The sequence below is a fragment of the Silurus aristotelis genome, assembly GCF_946808225.1.
Source record: "Silurus aristotelis genome assembly, chromosome: 21".
Lineage (NCBI taxonomy): Eukaryota > Metazoa > Chordata > Actinopteri > Siluriformes > Siluridae > Silurus > Silurus aristotelis.
Window position 1 is genome coordinate 8,194,935 of NC_139594.1, and position 21,100 is coordinate 8,216,034.

Genomic DNA, 21,100 nt, shown 5'->3' on the forward strand with positions numbered 1-21,100 from the left:
TTTTTTCTTCAGTGTTGCTTATCTCTCATTTCTGTAAAGATAACATGTGAGTATTTTGACATAGTGCCTTTGGTGTGCCATAAGTTTGCAAGTAGTCAGGAATATTAAAAATCTACCATACAAATGTAAAGGGCCTTGTTTACAGTATATTGAACAATATTACCTTTTTCCTATTGTAATTATGTTTTTGTACAGAATAACTGCATCGAATTGAAAACACATTTCTTGCTTTATTGCTGATTAGCACAAAAATGTACATATAACAACATAATGGGTTAAAACAGGCAGCTGGGGAATTAATATGAACGAGCTGTGATTTGCTCATATTGCCAGCAGAGGGCAAACTATGGCACATGCTAAATCAATCAAGCAAATAAAAGTAAATGAATATACAAATTATCCAAAATATTCCTCATGCACAACACATTCCTCATGCACAACTCATAGATACTCAATTTCTACAAAATGTGTATAAAGGTTCTGTGAATAAATCAAAAAACATAATAATAGATGCATGATATACTGACATATCATATACAAGTAAAACCATTAAAATAGAATATATATTTCTCTGCTTTAAGTTACTAAACATTTAATATCTATCTTTTTCTTTCGCTTTACTTCATTTTTCCACCTGAGCTCTAGTAATTCAGACATTTTTTAATGCCTTAAGAAAACATCTGAGATTGTTTTTTGTATGTTCTTCAGATGTCAGTTCTTCTGCTATGCATATTATGAAAGCATGCTTGAATTGAGTGCACTTGAATAGATTTGGGCTCAGACATTGCAACTATGAATCTGTTTTGCAGTTATATACTAGATAGCTTTTTTTTTTGGATTAAAATAAAAATCCTTCTGTTGCAGCAATACTGCCATCCTCAGTCAGAATGTTCTTTATGATTCTGTACAAATTGGAGTGTTGTTTTTAAAACTATCATTAGCTTAATAATGACCCATATAGCATATAGGACTAAATAAAAAAAAATAAAATAAAGTAATAAAGAGCAAAATTGCTTTTCCTTTAAGCTACTTTACAAAGACAGCAGTTTCATACAAAATATGTTGGTGTCATTTCGCCATCAAGCTCAGCATGTGAGAAAAGAGAATTAGCAAGTTATCATCATGCAGTAGTGTACTGTAGGATACATAAAGGAAAAGAAAATTGTGCAAAGTCGTTCTGGCAGCCCAGCGTCGTTCCTCATCCTCTGCTATTTTGGCGTGAGAGGAGGAGACTGGCAACCATTACTGTCTGCAAAAAGTCCACTCAGCTTGGAGCGAAGATTGTTCCAAACCTGGCCCATCTACATGGAGATAACAGAAGACAAGAATTAGACTGGGACACTGGAAGCCTTGTGGAATGTTTTTCTTAATGTTATTTCACAGTTCCTGAAAATAGAACACCACATTAATACCACAGTTTGCTCAACTTCCTGTAGGGACCAGTTAAATGCTTTCTGCTTCATTAGTTAATAAGATTTCATTTAACCTGGTCAAAAAAAACCCTGTGTAGTTGTAGTTGACAGTCTCACTGTTAGTAAACGTGTGCACAATTTATTTCACTGAGATTGTAAAAAAAAAAAAAAAAAAAAAAAAAAAAACAGTTACGCTCTGCGTTAAAGAAAATCGCTGACTATAATTTAAAGCTGCTTTAAGTTTAATTAGTGTAATCTAACGAGACTCTGAAATGGGAGAAAAACGTACGCAATGTGGGCAAAACGTGGAAACCTGACATCCATGTGCTTGTTGAACATCCTATTCCAGATTTTTCCCTAATTTCCACACTTAATATTTCTTTAACATGTGGAAATATCTTTTATTAATGATTGATTCTGAATGCATTTTTCTTCCATGGCTTCCACTTTTCTATTCAGTGATCACATGAAATAACTATATACAAAGGATGTTCAGTAGCTGTTCCTGTGTCTACTAATGATTCCTGATTACTTTCTTCAGTGTCCTCATAAATGACTTCCTCTTTACAAATAAACAGTATACAAACAGTACAAACACTATACGGGCAAATGTGTATGGACACCTGACCGTAAGATTTGTATCGTTGACCATAATATTTGCAATGTTTACATCCAACTAAATGTTTACAGATTCAGTATTTATTTATAATTTTATACAGAAAATCCATTTGCACAAGCTTCTTTACTGTGCAGTGCTACTGTCATTGTTTTGTCATGTGTCTTGTCTGTTGTCTTGACTGTATCTGGTTGAAATGGCTATAAAGTCGACTTGATTTGACTTGCATGTGCTTTATTATGCATCCCATTCCACATTAAGTCCCCATTTGCTGTTATAATAACCTCCACTTGGGGTATTTTTTTGTAGCACATTTCACATTGTTATTAGTTATTTCTTGTCATTTCTTTTTGTTTATTTTATTTTATTCATATTAATTTTTGTATCACATTTCACATTCACAGTGTTATTTCTTTCTGTTTATTAATTACTTTCTGATATTTGCCCCACTCTGTATAACCAAAGAAAGTGGACTCAATATATCCACAGTAAGGCCTAATGTGTGCGAGTGTGCGAAAGCATAAGTCTCATTTATGGTCAGTGTTTCCGTTGCCAGCCTTATAAGTAGTTCCGTTTCTGGCCTAATGAGTTTCGGTTCCAGCCGGTGGAACTTATTTTGTTTCTGATTGGAGTCTTTGTCTTGTTACTGAATTTGTTTGTTCTTGTCTCAATTAGCCACAACACACTCTTCTCTTCTGAACAAGTTTCACTAGATTTATGAGTGTACTTGTTACCTCTATGTGCTCATTCATTCACAGGGGCATTAGTAAAGCCAGGTACTGATCTAGAGTGTGGAGGCCTGGGTCCCAATAGTGTTCAATAAGGTTGAGGTCAGAGCTCTATAGCAGGCCCCTCAAGATTTTCTATTCAGTGTCGATGACCTGAGCTCACACACAGACCCATGTATGTAGTGTATGGCAATTATACCCCATTCTTTAAAAAAAAATATATACTGCATATATAAGAATATATCTAGTTTAACTAGATTAAGTTGTACTAATCCAAGGCAAAGTCCACTATCTACATCCCTACAGGAGTAAAGGAGGAGTTATGCAGGGATATTCGGGTCTTGAGATATTTGTTAAGGGCTGCAAGGGGAAGAACAGGGAACAGAACTATGTGTTGTTTGGTGGGTGGAAGCAAGCAAAAGTTTTCTTGCTTTGAAGACTTCTGATATAATTAGATATTGTTTTTGTGTTTGCACATTTTGCAACATTTTGCTGTCAAGAATGTATCCCAGATACCTTTAAACCAGATTCCCCTGCATTATTTAGCAGGGCCAATAGCCATTCCTTTCTAAATAATTGTCGACATGCTATTATGTAACCTGGAAATTAATAAATGACAGTCCATAAATGCTTTACTGTCCTTGATGAGCTTGATAAATACAGTATCATCCAAGTATTTCAGAGAAGTTGTGGAGGGAGAGGGCATAATGCAGTCATTTGTGAAGTTAGATTATTAAAATTAATGACAATACAATCACATACCAGACTGTAGTGGACACCTGACCATGATACCAAATATGTGCTTGCTGAACATCCAATTCCAAAGGCATGTCATTGATTGGATTTGGTCACCACTTTGCTGTTATAATAACCTCCACAGAGATCAGGCACTCATATTGGGAGAGGAGGTATGGGGTGTTTTTGGTGTTCTAGTTCACCCCAAAGGTGTTAAGTGGGGTTGAGGTTGGAGAGCACAGGCTTAGAGATCACATGTGACGATTGTTTACAGCCTGTAAACCAGTCACTAGGTAAGTTGGTGATTAATGGAAAGTTGTTATGATGTACAGTCTCTTAGTGTTCTTAGAATTACAAGCTTAACCTTACAGTTTGAATCCAACTGTAAACTAGAAGGCCAGATTTCTGCACCTGTCACCCCAGGCACTGTATGCTTACAGTAAGTTCAACCCGCCAATTGTGGTTTATTGTAGATGTTTTTAGGAAAGTGTGTACAGAGGCAACATGGATAGATTCCAGAAAGACTGAGAACATTCGATGGCATACTGCTTAAGCACCCTTGCCTGGATGCCCTCTGGCCTAGGTTCTGATCTGGCTTACAACTACTGGTGGTGAATGAAGTAGATCCACAAGCCCTGAGATATTGACTGGGGAGGCTTGCAGCAGTACCTTACATTCATCTTAGCCGTTAAGAGATTTTAAATTGCCCATTGAATATACAGAGTATCAGCAAAATAGAAAAGCTTGATTTTTAAGGTAAAGCTGTGCTTTGTGCCTTCATGGCTTTATATTTAAGCTTGACCCTTAAAACTAAAATCTTTGACAAAAGCAGAATTTTCCAGAGCACCCAGTTCTGACATTAAAAAGCTGTATAATGTTCGTTTAAAATAGCTTATATATGATAGTAATTGACTCTAATATGTATATTTAGCATTTCTTGAAAAGGGAAAAATAAGTATTGTTATACAAACTGTCATTTGCCTCAAATACATGAGGTGGTAAAAAAAATAAAATCTTAATACTTACATAATAACATTTTTCTTTACACTTATTTCCCACCTCAGAGATACCTCAGAGTTAGAGTCCTTTATATTAATTAAGTTCCATAATATCCTTGTTTTATAATGCTACAGTGTTCGACTGTAGTGCAACATGACTGCTGAGTTATATAAGAGTTGATGTTTTTAATCACTCTCATGCAGGCCAAAAAAATGTGACATGATCTTGGAGGAAATTGAAATAAAAATCCCCAGGCAGGTGAAATTACCGGTCATGTGATTTTTGGAAAGGGAAGTGAATGCTTTTCATGCTTGGGATGTGTTGCTTCAGAACATTTTAACCATCTTTTTTTTATATGGGTGGAATTCCCTTTTTTCTTTTCTTCCACACAATCACTATTTCAAAGTCCTTCACATTCTTTGTCTGACCCATACAACATGTACATTCAACAATTCTCACCTCACTGTGACTCTGCACTTGTGAATTGACGAAAGACCCCAGAATGTGTGAGGTGATGGGGAGGTAGGCAAATATCACTTGACTTTCCTGATGCACACAGAACAGGGAAAAGTAGTTCCGTAGCTCCATCGTCTGGATTGCATTCTCCTGCTGCAAGGAGAAAGTCAATTTTGAATACATATTTCTATCTGTATTCTATCTGCATTTTTTTTTTCCAAACCATGAAAACTACTAAAATGTATAATTATCTAGAAGCATGAAATAATGTACTGAACAATTTTTATTGCAATAATATACATTGCCAAGACTGAAAGCGGATTCAAGGAATTGATATTGTCTGTACACCTGACATAGTGTACTGCTGTGTGGAATTATTGTTTCCCCACACAATGGCTGAGAAAAATGTCCCCTGTCCCCCCCCTTTTTTTTGGGCTAGGTTTAGGTATTTTGAGTGGTTTCTAAGATGTTATTGCAACCCTGGGTAATATGATATAACCACAAACACAGCTGGACAAAAGTATGTCTGAAACATCTCAAACCGAGCTGCTGGATAGCTATAAGTTGTTGACACTCATATGACAATTACGAGGTAACTCCGGATAGTACCATAGAGTAGCCTCTCGCACAAGTCAAGTGAGATAGTCTTGTGCCTTTTTCATTTAAGACAAAGTTGTTATGAGTGATATGGCAGCAAAATCAGTTTCTATATAATGGTTAAACAGAAAAATACTATATAATAAAAACACTTTGAGAAGTATTTATACATAAGTATTTATACATAAATATTTATACATTTTAATAGGTGCTTTGCTAATCAGCTTGACACTGATGAACATAAAGTTTGGCACATCTGGATTTGTGAGAATCATCCCATTCTTCCTCTAGAGAACCTTCCATGTTTTGTCAGGTGAAACAGCATTTTTTTCTCTCCATATGTAGTTTGGTATCCTCTGAGACTCGACCCCTTAGGACACTTTCAAAAGCCATCTGTGTGCAGAGTGTTTTGACACAATGTTGTGCTGGACTGGCGAACCATTTCTCCACACATCATATCTGTCTTTGAACACATTTTCCTTAGGGACGTCTGTGTACTACTGGACTTCGATCAACGAAAAAAACATCTTCCTAGGCTGCATAGTTCAATTGGGTAGCCAGCTTTAGGAAGAGTCTTAGTAAGTTTCAAAGCCGTTCCATGTAACAATTACATATCAGAGTCCTAAGAGACTGGCAAGAAATATTTTGTGTTTCTTTCTCCAAGACTGTGTATTGATGCAATCCAGCAGGTCTACATAATTGTTCAGAATTGTTGCTAAAAAAAAAAGTGAAGGGGTCTGAACTGAACACCACTTATGTTCAATACATATTGGGAATTTTGTAATGCATATCAATGTTCAAGTGTGTGTCTATAAGAAGACTGACCTGGACAATGCGGGACTCTAGCTGCTCCACAGACACCTGTTCTTTTGGCTGCACAGCTGCACTCATCATCTGTCTTTTCATCACACTGTACTTCTGAAGGGCCTTCTGGTGCTCGTGCAGAACACCCTTTTCGTGACGCTCACACAAGTCCTGCACCATATTCTCAGTAAGCATCTTGTAAATCTCGTAAAGATTAAGGCTGGACTCTATAATAATATCCATAATCATTGATAAAAAGATTCTACATAAAGAGCAGGTCTAGCCATGCTAACAGTTCATAAATACTCACCCTGTACGACTGCAGCAAATCCAGGAAGAAGTTCAGTTTTTCCACCACATCATCCTCTTCTCTTCTTCCCTATAAATAATTAACATATAAGGGCCCAGCAGTGAGATGATCTCTTTCGTATCTTACATAAACGCTTTCTATAAAAGAACTAGTACCTGTTGGGCAGCTTTTTCTGATAACAGGGAGAATTCAGAGGAAAAGCCATGAAGAGAAACTCTCAAATCAGCCCACATGCTCTTAGATGAGTCCAAGACAGGCACGGGTGAGGGATCACAACCCAACGTACTGGAGAAAGGGGTGAAGAGAAAATCAAATCAAATCTATGGTATATGTGGAACACAGAATATCAAGCAAATTTAAACACAAGACACAGCTGTATTACACTTATGTTTTATTCTTTTTATTATGTAAATTTATTGAGCTTCACTGCTAAAGAAAAGGTAATACGTGTCATTGTTAATATGCAGACACCTTTGAGTGTTTCAAAGAAGTAGCTTGAAATAATTCAGGAGTTCCCCTTGCTCAAAAGTAACACTTCCTTTAAACATGTCTGCTTTTTGAACAAGCACAATTGTTTGTCTGCTTTTATAGTCTCTTGCACATGTCCACAAAAAGGAAGTAACTGATGATTATTATTTTAAAACATGATGCCATTCGTGCAACTACCTCATTGTGAGTAATAAATGTTCAACTACAGAATTATTGCCACCTTTTGGAGGGAAAAGAAATCTACGAGTTGTGTAAAATACACAATACACTATTTAAGTAACTATAAAAATTTATTCTGCGATTCTTTGTGGAACATCTGTGTCAAAGTTTATCAACAACTAATATTGAATAAATTGAAAAGAAGTAACTGTAATGTGTGCGAAACCCTATTCATTCATTATTGGAAGAACTGTTCATTGTATGGAAACATTCAAAGAACATTCAACACAATAAAAATTAGGGTGCACAAGTAAGGTAAAGGCTATAAAGATACATATGTAAAAATGTAATTAATGGCATAAATGAAAAATATTAATAATCATTACCATTACATCATTTAACTTTAATAATCATAAACAATACTGTAACGCAACATCGTATAACTGATGCACGGCAGGTGTGTTATTTACCTAAGCTCCTTCCCAAACATGAGCAGATCTGTAGAGTTCTCCTTTGAACGCTCTGCCATTCTTTCCGCTCGGTCACGCAGTTTCTGAAAACTGTTGTGGATATTTCTGATCAGCTCTCGGCTTGTAGTAAACAGTACCTGGATGTCCGAAGGGAGGTATTCCTAAAGAAAACATACAAGGCCAGTGTTAGAACATAATGATGCTTAATATGAGCAGTGTTGCACACAATACAGTAAATAATGTGATTGTAGAAAAAATAAAAAGAAGAAGCATATAGAAACCTTGACTTGTGTTGCAAGTGTATAAGTCATGAACTCGTCTCCCATTTTCTTGAAAGAATCCCGCAGCTTTATTTGGACATCCTAACACAATTTTAAAAAATGGGAACATTTTTATAAATTATAACATTAACATGAATTCATATGATGCATTTTACTGACTAATGAATATAAATGACTGAAGAATCAGTGCACTCAAGGGGTGAGCGATATGACAAAAATATCATATCACAATAATTAAAGACAGAATTGTGCAATTTTTTTAATGCACAATATATTTTAAGATATTTAGTTACTGAAATACAGTAAAACTGCAAACAATAGTATTTAATTCAAAAACTGCAATATTATATAATAAATTTAAAAAATAAATTTACTGTACACTGAATGCACAAATTTAAAGTTCAACAAGAATGTGATTTATGCTTCTAATAAGAGGTTTAGTTTATATTGAAAAAGTTACCTACAATACCTCAGTTTTAGTCATTTCTATCAAACAAGACTTTCTGTGAAGCTACAATAATGAAAAAAAAAATCATATCCATAAGTGCAGTATGGACAGGATAGGACACTGATGGATACCTGAGATAATTCTGTCATTTCTTGGTTGCTTTTCCGTGATTTTATTTGTCCTTATCAGAAATGTCAGTCTTTCTCTCCCTCTTTCCTTAAGACTACTTACTGATTAAAGTACCTACTGTTTTTCCTCACGAAGATCTACAATGTTCCCCTCTTTTTAGTGCTGTCCAGATTATCAGCGCTGTAATTTTGCAGCCAGATGCTCCATTTTGTGTTAGAAAACATTTATCTGACACATTTGTGAAAAAACTAGAAAACTGAAATCTGGACAAACTCTAAAACTCTGGACAGCAGGATGACCACATCGATCAGAAACATGGTCATCCTGCTAGAGTTTTACTTCAGAGGAGATACAGAAGAGTCAAATGAGACCCTAATCCCACTCAAAAAGTAGTACAAACAAAAGACACTGAACAACTTTTCAAAAAGAAACAATAACATATTGTTCAAGTTAGCAATAGCAAACAAGCTGAAAGACAATGAAAAACCATGAAGAAAAATGTTACATCAGCTTAAGAACTCTATTCAGGATGTGAGAATGAATGTGTCCAACCTTCGCATAATTAGAAAGGACCTAAAGTGTGACATTACTGTTGGTGAGCCTTAAGAGGAAAATAAAAAGCATCAAAAACAAAATAAATAACAGGTCTAAACTGGTCTAGGATGTCCCTTTAATTCTCATTTAGTTTTTCTTTATAGTTTTATTGGTAAAGAATCAAAACTTTGACATAAATGTATACACATGTCCTAAAATTATTACTAGTATGCAGATTTGGCAAAAATGTTGAAACATAAAAACTAGGCATCATTTACTAAGGCATCTTTTTTACAAATGTAACTTGAAATTTGGATTGAAGAATGTCTGTTGTTCAATTTCAAATCCAGCCTCCTGATATACTGGGATACCAAAACAATACAAAAATAGTCTAATAGGTCGACACATATAGACCACACAAAACAGCACTAATATAGCAATACTGTAGAAATAATTAAATAAAAAAACGTTCATACCGAGCCGCTGAATGTGAGAAATATTTTAACAAGCTCGTCCTCTGAGAAAAAGGGATGCCTGGCAACGAGGTTCAAAAATCTGCCCAAACCACGTCGCCGTCCTTCAATGAACTCTCTCTCTGACTGCGAGTTCAACACTTTAGGGAACAGAGGTGAAGAAATTGAGTTAATTAAGATAAATCTGCATCAATTACCTAAAATATGAACAAAACACAATTTGCAAAACTATTGCTTGCTGGTTTTGTGTTGGCAGAAGCATGACATTAAATGTCAAAGCACCAAAACACAGACAGCACCAATAATTAAATTACATTACCGGTACATTTAATACACAGGTGTTTTACAACTTTTAGCATTTTAGAACATCTAATTCATGGAATAAAATTGTACCTGATTTAAGCACTCTTTTAGGTGGTAGGGAAGGCACCATTCTGTAGGCAAACCTATGAAGCAAAAGCTCATGGAAGACATCAAAGTCGCTGTAACGCCGATAGACGGACGTTTTGAAACGCTGAAAGGGGAAAAAAAAGGAAAAACTGGTACACAGAACATTAAACCTGTCGATAAACAACAATAGTTGCAGGAGTGTCGGGCTTTAGCTCCGTGAAGCTTTCTGTTGTAGATTTCTGTCATAATTTGTGTATTTGTGTAAATTACAGTAATTATTTTGAGACCGAATTTCTTTGGATGTGCCGGATGATTATGCAGACTTCTGTAGATATAAAGTAGTGTCATTATTAGAATAATTAATTCATGTGGGACGATAAAATTGACTGCTGGCATCATTTTAAACTACTCTTTATATTTCTCTGTATATAATATAACTTATATAATATAGCTTCACTATATATATATATATAATATATAACTCTATAAATCCATGATTCAGCACTTTTCCAGTAGACAAAAATCAACACAGACTCTACACATTATTCTGTCCACATACTGATTCTCGATGAATGGCTTTTTCCTACAGATGCAGAGTTCATGCAAGGCTGAGAAAAAAATTATCTCGTTCTGAAACTGCAATGCTGCAAGCAATCAATCAATTTGGCTATCCTTCCAAAATAAATCCGTCTAGCACCAACAGCCATGTTACACTCAAAGTTACAAATTCTTCCACATTCTGATGTTTCGGTGTGAACATTAACTGAAGCACTTGATCTGAATCTGCAGGATTTTTTACACTGTGACTAAATAAGCATATGTAAAGGTGTTCCTATAGAAATAAACAAATACACATTTTCCTAAAATGTTTCATACTTGTAACAAATGTGTACCTTCATGTGCAGGTATTTAATTATATTTTAATTACTGTAATGACTATTAACCTTTATTTTAATTACTCACGCTATTAACCTTTAACGTTATGGAGTTTGATGTTTAACAAATAAAGATTTTAATTTAGTTTCTAAAAAAGAAGTCAGAGGCTAACACATTTTGTTGTATGTGTGTGGTTGAAAGTCATTTATTGATTTATACAGAGTCAGCCAGACAGGTAGTATTCACAGGGGAGTCTTTCATTAATAACCATGGCCATGTTTTTCTATATTTTTCACAGAGAGAACCAATCTGACTTGACATTGAAGACTATAACCGGTTTAGAATTTAGAAGAATAGCACAACAAGTTGATCTTATTTACTCCCCACTAACTGCTTGAAAGAAATATCTTTAATAATGCAACCACCTATTATTAGTTTTTTATGCTGAAAATCTTTAATTACACATTGCTTGAGTAGTCAGAGCCTGAGGATGCTGAAACAAATCAATAATATAGTGAACTATTGAGCAAACATGATTGTCTACTGAAAATTCTGGCATTACAAAATGACTGACACAAACAAAGCAGTGTGTAGGAAATAGAAAACAAATCCGAACACAAATGCAAAAAAGGAGTTCTCTAAGATGTTTGTTCTCTTGACATTGTGAACATGTGACTCTCATTTGCTGACTATAACTGGCATACAGGAAGAAAGAATTAAATCTGTGAACACTGCTTGCACTATAATCTTTTCTACAGTATTCATTTATATGTATTCTACCAAAATGTCTAAAAGCTCAAATCTGCTCTATAGCTGTCACCTTTGTAAATGAATTATTAAATTATTAAATTTCTAGCTAAGGTTCTGTAATCCAAATGGATTATTAAATATTTATAAACAGGAGGTATTTTGCAAACAATTCCTAGTCAAAGATATACTAGTGCCATGCTGTTATAGATTAACTTGTGCTTCTACATTTTTAAACAAAGAATGTTGACATGTGCTTTGTAATCTGGAACACACACACAATATTATATATATATATATATATATTTACACACACACACACAGTGGAACCCGGTTATGTCGATGTCCTAGGGGGTCGCCAAAAAGCATCGAGATAAACGAAAATCAAAATGGCGGCAGTATATTAACGTGCTTGAAATTTCTTTATGTACATGATGTGCGTTAATAAATGAGAATGTGCATGCACGTGTTTTTGAAGGGTTTTTTACACAACAGCGTTGCCGCAATTTGTTTGATGAAGGCATGCTATAAAAATACATACAGTACATGTTTATCTGTCAGGAACCCACCTGCCACGCCCCCTTCGGCGCCCCCTTCGGCAGGTGTTTTCTCGGCCGCTTTCTCTGAAGCTCTCGGCTTCAATCGCGCACATATGGTGCTCGTTCAGCATCATCACCAGCTCCTATTTAAACTTCCACACTCTCACTGTCCGTTATTGTTGGTATATGTTAGTTCACGGCGGTTGTTGTTATCGCTCATGCGTATCCCGGTACGTGTCTTCCCACCGGCACTCTCTCAACGGCTGCGCTTTTCTTCCCAAAGCGCACCGCGGATCCCCCCCCGATCCTGCCGGTGTTCATTCTATGCTTTTGCTGCTCATCCCACGTTCTCCCGTGTGCTGTTTAGCGCCGCGCTTCTACTTTCGCTTTTTAACATTTAACAACAAAAGGCATATGTGCACTAACTAACAGCAGAGATTCACCAGTATACAATACAACACCTGTAGCAGCTGTAAGGTTTGATTTTTCCGCCACTTCCGCGAGTTCTTCTGCGGCTGCACAGCGCCGATCGAGATAACTGACGTTAAATGGCAAATCTGCTCATTATTTCACTTTAGTTGAGTATAAAGACAAAAACTTTTAAGTCAAATGTAAGCTGTGTCTTTCTGGTTTTAAACAGCAACTCCAATCTGTTGAAGCTCCTCCAGGACCTCCATGCTAGAAGCTAGAAGCTAACCCGGTGTTCTGTTCTACATTGTTGATAGTTTTTATACTTCAGCTGTGAAAGGAAGATTTTTAAGAGCTCAACACAACAGCTTTTATGATGCAGAAGCCACTTTAGTTTTTGATTGTGAATATATTATTCAGCTTGTTTTGTTATTTATTTCAGAAATCCTTGTGATATATTCAGTTTGTGCAGCTCTGACTTAAATAAAATAGTGTTTAAAAATTACTCCGTGTTTAAGTCTTTTGTGTTTGTATAGACCATAACACATAAAAGGGCATTAATGGGAACTTTAAAGAACGTTCTTTAAAAAAGTAACTAAAAAGTTACTTTTAACAGTAACGCATTACTTTTTGGTGTAAGTAATCAACAAAGTAACTAAGTTACTTTTTGAATCAAGTAACGAGTAACTGTAACTAGTTACTATTTTTTAGTAACTAGCACAACACTGTATATATATATATATATCTCAAGTCAAGTCAAGTTTATTTCTATAGCGCTTTTCACAACAGACATTGTCTCAAAGCAGAGTTACAAAATTTAAGAGGTAAAGTGTGCATTTATCTCTGATGAGCAGCCATGACGACTGTGGCAAGAAAAAACTCCCTTAGATGTTATGAGGAAGAAACCTTGAGAGGAACCAGACTAAAAAAGGGAACCCATCCTCATTTGGGTGACATCAAGAGTGTGATCATAATTCTTAAATAAAAAAAATAGCTCAACATTTGCGATCATCATAGATCCAACACCAGCTTCTCCATGCCAGAGCCTTGAAACACTCAAGGAGTGCTCTATAAACAATACTATATATATATATATATATATATATATATATATATATATATATATATATATATATATATATATATATATATATATATATTTATATATGTTTATAGTGCAATTACAAAAATCTACATCTGTCCACGGCCACTGTCTCCCCCAAAGATTTTTACACCTTTCTCTGCAGCAGCTATTTTAATTGTACTGTATATTTGTTTATTTAAAAGTTACTTCTTGTGAAACATCTTAGTGTGTGAACATACTACTCATTTATACTTACTTCACTGGTGACCTGATACTCCACATGTTTGAGGAACAGGCCTTTCTTCTCAGGGATGAGCTCCACCTTTATAGTGTCCTTGCCTAGCAGGTTCTCCAGAGACAAATACATAAGAAGAGGATTCTCCTGAGCTGGTTGTATTCTCAGGGCCTGCAGCTCCTTTGGGTCTCCCAGCTGAGGTTTAGGGAACTCTTTAAAATAATAATAAAAAAAAGTGTTATATTTTTCTTCCCTGAAAATTATTTATGGAACCGGTCAGGAGGGCTAGCAGTGTGAGAAAGTGTGAGTGTTAGGGATAAAAAAGTGATGCAGTAAGTAGTGTTAAAGGTCACATTCGGTTATTGCAGCCAGTCAGAAAGACACTGTCTTTAAAAAAGTCACAAAAAAAAGTGAAGACTAGATAAGAAGTACCTTTGGTCATTTACAAGTATCAAGTTAGTCTTTCCACATGTGTTCAAAATGTTAGACTCTTTTGAATTTAGTAAGACAAAAACCTAACATTGTTAACATTCTTAAAACAGATGCTAACTTTGTACCATGGTAACATAAATGTAGATTGATACATACGATTGCCACCGGTCAGATAACAGCTACAACAGTCACACTGAAACCCATAATTAAATTTAGATGTCGCAAACAGCTAAGCGATAACTTTATTATATCTTTCTTTTTATGTTGATTTTATTTTAACTCATAAAACATCTGAATAACAATGTGATTATTCAATCGCAACCTGATAGTCAACTTCATAACTAGATTTGCAGTATAATGAAGCACGCTTCACATACAGTTCATAAATTGTATCTCAAACATTATCAACACATGATCACATATCTAAAACATCATCAACATTCAGCTCTGTGGCGATATGCCCAAACTTCAACCTTTGCATGTATAGTGGTATGTATTATAATTGTGTGTTTTAGCAGCATCAACTTTCATGATTCATGAATGTGGTCCGATGGCCAGACCTGGGTGGTTTTTAAACATTTGGCATGTAAGAGAAAGAAACATGAGACATCAGCGTCGCTTTGTGCAGCTGAACTACCACAGGGGCAGCACCTGAAATAACACCATTCCACCAAAACGCCATCATTTTTTGAAAAGGAGTTAAAACTTGAGAGGGAAAAAGCCACAGCGTCCAAAACAATTCCTGCCTTGAAAACCAAGAGGAAGTCAAATTTTCTGACAACAATCACAAAAAAGCAATAACTATAAATAGAATTCAATAGAGGGAGCATATTCGCAATTTCACACAGAATTATAAGGTTACACAGAATTCAACAGGAAAGCAAGAGAACACATAGGGAAGCAAAACACACAAAAAGTGCTGACATAGCTGCTTTTTTTTTTTTTTTAAGAGTTGGAATAGAGGGAGTGTACATGTCCGGATAAAATATATTTATATGACTATATTTATAAGATTTCCTGTAAAAATATGTTAGAAGTCTAAACTTATGATTCGAGTCCTGACTAACAAAAACTCAAAAACAAAAACTGCTGCTACGAGGTTAATAAGAAGCCAGTGATTCACATGACATGTCATATAGAGTGCTCAGGTATGTGATTGGGTCTATATATCCTGTTAATGGCATATGGATTTCTATTGCTGAAATAAACTTTGCCTACCTTGTATGCAGTTCTCCAAGAGTTTGGGGCTCGGCTGCTTGCCTTGTTGAGCAAGGGCAATCAGCGCCAGGGCTTTATAGAGTGACAACTTACTAAGAAAACCATCTCCATTATCTACATGCTCTGTTATCTGTAAAATAAAAACAAAAAAGGCACATTTTATATATTACATTTTTGGCTCTCATTGAAAGTACCAAGAATGGCCGATACATCCTCTAGAAAATCTTAAACATGTTCAATGTAGGATTTACAAATATTATCAGATGTCCCTGAGTTGTATAGCAAACCTGGTTCTGTATGGTGACAGAGAGATTGGTCCTCTTGAGGAGTCTTTGGAACACATCGATTGACACACGTTCATCCGTCCTACTACTGATAGCTTGATGCACTTCCCTATAATACACAGGGACCGATCCTGTAGATGGAATAAAAAAGAGAGATACAACCTACACATTAAAATATAAACAGATGTGAATAGATATTATATATACTATATGGGCAAAAGTATTGCGACGTCTGACTTTTCTAGCTATTTGTGGTGCTATTTATTTGCTAGCTATTTTCTAGCTATATGTAACTGTTAACACAAAGTTGGAAGCACACAATTGGTGTCTCCGGATGCAGTAGCATGAAACTTTCCCATATTTGAAGTTTCTGAAATACTCCTAATACAACAGTGTATTAAGTGTATAAGAATAGGAAAATCTGAAAGACTGACATCTATTGGTAAATTTTGATATTATAATAGAAAGCTGGAAAATTTACCAGCTGGCAATGATGGTGTAACATTTTGACCAATTCTACCTGTGCTTTGGTTGCCCTTTGCTGGAGAGACAAAACTGGATATTCCAGCCTGTTCATTTTCTGTCACTTTCTAACTTCGAATACATACATATGTAAAACAGATGCTTCTAATGACATCTGTGAATTATGTTTTACTTTCAGTATCTCTACATTATGGTGTTTCATTTCATGGACAAACATATTTAGGATTCATAGCCCTTTACAGAAAGATAAACAGTATCAGAACAACTGGCACTAACTTCTCAGCTAGAATATAAATATGTGGACACCTGACCATCACACCCATATCTGGTTCTTCTCCAAACTGTTGACAATGTTTAAAGCAAACAGCTGTATAGAATACTGTTATATCTTGTAGAATTAGGGGTTTTTTTTCCACTGGAACTAAGGGGACTAAGCAAAACCTGTTCCAGCATGACAATGGCCTTGCACACAAGATGAACTCCATAAAGACATTGTGTGTTAAAGTTGGAGTAGAAGAACTTGTAGGGTCCTACAAACAGCCTTGACGTTCACCCCAGGAAGCATCTTTGAGATGAACTAGAACTCTACCATACACTTTCATGCAATTATCTAATCAGCCAATCATGTGACAACAGTGTAATACATCAAATCATGCAGTCACAAGCCAGCATCTTTGACTATCACATTAACCATCAGAATTAGGGGTAATGTAATTTAAGTAATGTTGACTGTAGCATGCCTGCTGATGCCAGATCGGTTGGTTTGAGATTTTTATACTTTATCTACCGTCTCCTGGGATTTTCAGTGGGCTCAGGCTCACCAAAACGAGACAGATGAAGACTGGAAAAATGTAGCCTGATATGATGAATCTTGATTTCCGTCTCCATGAGTCTCATAAAGGAACAGAATTAATCTATGGGCTATTGTCTCGACAGTCCATGCTAGTGGAGATGGTGTAACGATGTGCGTAATGTTTCTTGGCAAAATCTGGATATGTTAATACTGATCAATCCTGTTTGAGTATTATTGCTGGCCATATGCATCGTATCAGGACCACCATTTACCCATCGTCTAATGGCTACCTCCGGCATAATGCAAGTGCACATCGTCAGAAAAGCAAAAGTCGTCTCAAACTTGTTTCATAAACCTGAGTTCATGAGTGGTGGACAGTAAGGAAAGTGTAATTCGTTACATTACTTAAATAGCTTTTTCAGATGTCGGCACTTTACTTTGCGAAATTAGTCGTTCCTTTTTATTTGATTGGAACAAAATGTAACTGGTCAAGCACACAGTAAGCCACCAATCAGCGCACGCTCTGTTTTAAACTTGTTTTGATTGGCGTTTGGGGGTATCTCTTTAGCAACATGCAGTTCAGCATCAGATCAACAGCAAACAGAACATTTTGAGAGGAAAAATTGATGGAAGGAACTCATGATTCAACTCTCGTGGCCTTATTTGCTCAATTTTTCTTTTAAATAGTTGAAAAATGTTTTTGGGCTCAGGATAATTTAAACAGATATCAATCAGTGTTTGACTCATTAATATCATTCTATTAATAGATTGTTGTGCTGAGAGTAACAGAGTCTTTTCACATAAACTGAAGAGATTTGTGACAAAAATTATAATAGGAACATTATAGCCATAATAAATCATAGTACTTTGAATACAGGTGTATCTGAAGGCAAACATTTTTTTGTACTTTTACTCAAGTAAAAGTTTAAAGGAAACACTTTTACTGGAGTCATATTTTCCCAAGTGTATCTCGACTTTTACTCGAATACATGATTTATAAATTTCGTCTAGCACAGGAGTTCTTCAAAAATCTTTCCAGTCACCAGACCTGAATCCAGTAAAGCAGCTTTGGGATGTGGTAGAAAGTGTTAGAGACTGGCAGCATGAAAGTGCACCTGAAAGATCTCCACGAATGTGATGCATTTTTGTTTGTTTGTTTGTTTGTTTTTGAGACGGATTTACAATGTTTGCTTTCTTTCGTGCACGAACACAATATGAAAGTTGTTCTCTCGGGTGTCTTTCGGAGCCGCTCTGTTACGCAATAAAGTGCCACGGCTGCTCTCGCGCACTGCTTACCATAGAAGAGAATCAGAAATTAGAAGAACTTGCAGAAACCTCCATCTAGTCGTGTTTGCAGATCGAACAATATGCCAACATCCAGGACATTAAATAAACATATTTTAAGTGCTTTGCCTCCAGTTTGTCCATAAGTTTGTTCTACCAGAAACATACAAGTCCTGATCTAACGGCAAAAAGTTAGACAACCTCACTTTAAATGGGGACAAGTGTCTTACACAAGACCAACACACAAACCAAACACAGCTGCATTGCTCACCATAAGATAATACAGTAACACAATTACCTTCATTGAGCTCCCCTTCCATCGCTCACACTGTCATGTGAGTACATCTGCACCTCCATGTGATTTCCTGGGGAAAGAATCAAGAGGGGGGAGAGGGAGGGGGGGCTTTCCTACTGCCAGGCGTGAGATCGTAAAGTAGGCGGAGTCTAACGCCTCGCAAAAAACACTCACTTCGTCATGGGTTTGTCGAGGCATTGCTTCCGATCTAGAAGACTATTACTAAACCGGCACTACACCGCCCCCTGGAGGTCTGCCTAAGAAATCATTGCATGCATAGTTAACACTATGGTCAAAAGAATGTGGACATCCGACCACAATAGTTCATTCTTCCTCAAAAAAGTTGCCACAAAGATTGAAATACAGCAAACTGCAAATAACGTCTTTTTGTATGCTGTAGAATGACCTTTTTTCTGTTGAAACTTCTGTTCTGTTTCTATTAGAACAAATGTAAAAATGTGATTGTCCTGCACTGATCTAGCGTATCTAGCGTAGCATATTTAGCATGAGATGTTAAACAAGGATGCATGGATGTGATAGACCGGTGTCCACAAACATCTGGCAAATATAAAGTCTCCACGGCCTGTGAACAATGATAAACCTAGAATGAATGGATATTGTGTGTCGCCCAGATATGGTTGAGTTCCCTTTTAAGTACGTTTCCTCTCAGAGTTTCTTCCTCATGCCACCTCAGGGTGTTCTGCCTTGCCGCTGTTGCCGCTGGCTTGCTAATCAGGGATAAATTTAAAGGCAATAACTTATCAATTCAAATTTCTAACTTTTTTATTTCTGTTAAGATAATAGAAACACTATACAAATAATACCAAATTAAATTTACTAACATTGAAATTACTGTGCTATATAGCTAAACATTTTCTCCTGTGTGCTGCAAGTATCTTCCAAGAAGGCAATAATTATTTCAAAGTGCTTCACTAATTGTCAGCATGCAAGACTTAAATAAACAATATTCATCCATTCCTTGCTTCATGTCCAATAACCACTTGATTCAAAGCCTGTCCTGGTGAAGCTGGGTGTAGCCTGACTTAGCATAACCACTTTATCAACTGGCATGTTATTTTGGTGGTGGGAGGAAATCCCCAAACAGAACATGCAGAAAAAAATATCCACACAAATAGCTGCCTGAGTTTAGGTTCAAACCAGGGATGGAGAAGTTGTGAGAAGGTATTGTCACCTACTGTGCCACCAAACCACTAGGAAGAACAATGGCTTAAATTCAATGTCAGCTTCAACGTAACATGATGTAAGTTGCAAAGACAAAAAAAAAGAGATTTAATTACAATTTCATATCATGACATAGAATGGTGAGAATGCTAATATAACAATGACTAATTTTAATCATATTTTTATATAATAATTGGCAATATGTCAGTAGAGGTGCATAGGTATGTGAAAGTGTGCTTTGATAAAAGATCACTGTAAGTGATTTTGGTGTCCATCTTAAATTCTTCCTGCTGAAGTATCTTCGCCAGTTTTCTTGACTAAATTAATTACATTTATGGAATTTGGCAGACACACTTATCCTGAACAATGGGTATTCTCCTTTATACAACTGAGCAATAGGGGGTTGAGACCCTCACTCAGGGTCACAGGAGCAGCAGATTAGTGGTGTTGGGATTTGATCTCACGGCCTTTCAAGCCAAAATCCAACATTTTACTCAGTGAGCTTCCATTCCCACCCAGAGAAATACATTTTTTATTTCTGAATTCCTTGACCTGTGTTGCTTTCACAGCAAGCACTTATCTATGATGAGCTAATAGTGGCAGTAATTCTGAAACTTCCACCCCTTACCAACAGCCAAACATGCTCTTCCAGTCTGACTAGCTCAGCTTGTGTTTTGATCAGACTACACAGGATTTTTAATCACTGCTGCCACACTTTATCCTTTGAAAGCAGTGCTCACTGTTGCATTTAGCTTGGTAGATGTATGCTCAGGTAAGAAGCAGCAAAGAGAACAATTTGGGCTCCTTTAAAAATACTCAGTAGTCACTAAGATCTTGTTTAGAGCAATGTAATTAAATTATATTATAAATGATTATAAATACAGAGAAAGGATCTATGACTTGCATAATAATTTCTATTGTAATAATATATTGTAAAGATTGTGTCTGAGCACGGGAATGTGGGTCCATCACTTAAATACAAAAACTATCTCCCTTTTCCAATTGCCTTTTCTTTGGCAAATTGCAGGACTTTTGTGTGGGATGTTGCTGACATTTATCTGAAACTTGCCAAACTTGTTTAATCATTTCAGCTTTACAAAGGTTTTGTTTTTTTCCTTTATCTAAGGATGCTGTCAGCTCAGATATGTAAAAAAACAACATTAAAAAACAGTAAATGACAATTCATGGCATGCAATCAAAAGTGAACAAT

General features: G+C 36.0%; 1 protein-coding gene across 1 annotated transcript; it reads right to left on the reverse strand.

The window, feature by feature from the left end:
• Window positions 1–51: 51 nt before the first annotated feature.
• Window positions 52–20,814, reverse strand: snx8a (sorting nexin 8a). Its single transcript, XM_083524506.1, has 14 exons — window positions 20,144–20,814; window positions 18,712–19,397; window positions 15,857–15,984; window positions 15,570–15,699; window positions 13,941–14,131; window positions 10,034–10,154; window positions 9,644–9,780; window positions 8,057–8,137; window positions 7,776–7,936; window positions 6,813–6,942; window positions 6,658–6,726; window positions 6,369–6,518; window positions 4,950–5,099; window positions 52–1,301 (listed from the first exon to the last, which is right to left on the reverse strand). The coding sequence occupies exons 2-14, from the start codon at window positions 18,731–18,733 to the stop codon at window positions 1,209–1,211; spliced, it is 1,563 nt and encodes a 520-aa protein (XP_083380632.1). The 5' UTR covers window positions 18,734–19,397; window positions 20,144–20,814; the 3' UTR covers window positions 52–1,208.
• Between the last annotated feature and the right edge of the window lie 286 nt (window positions 20,815–21,100).

Excerpts from the sequence above, each read along its gene's own strand:
- snx8a (XM_083524506.1), bottom strand. The coding sequence starts at position 18,733 with ATGGAAGGGGAGCTCAATGAAG. Across the intron at positions 8,138-9,643 it reads TTCTCACATTCAGCGGCTCG|GATGTCCAAATAAAGCTGCG; the intron begins GTATGAACGTTT and ends AAATTGTGTTAG. Across the intron at positions 5,100-6,368 it reads TAGAGTCCCGCATTGTCCAG|CAGGAGAATGCAATCCAGAC; the intron begins GTCAGTCTTCTT and ends TTCTCCTTGCAG.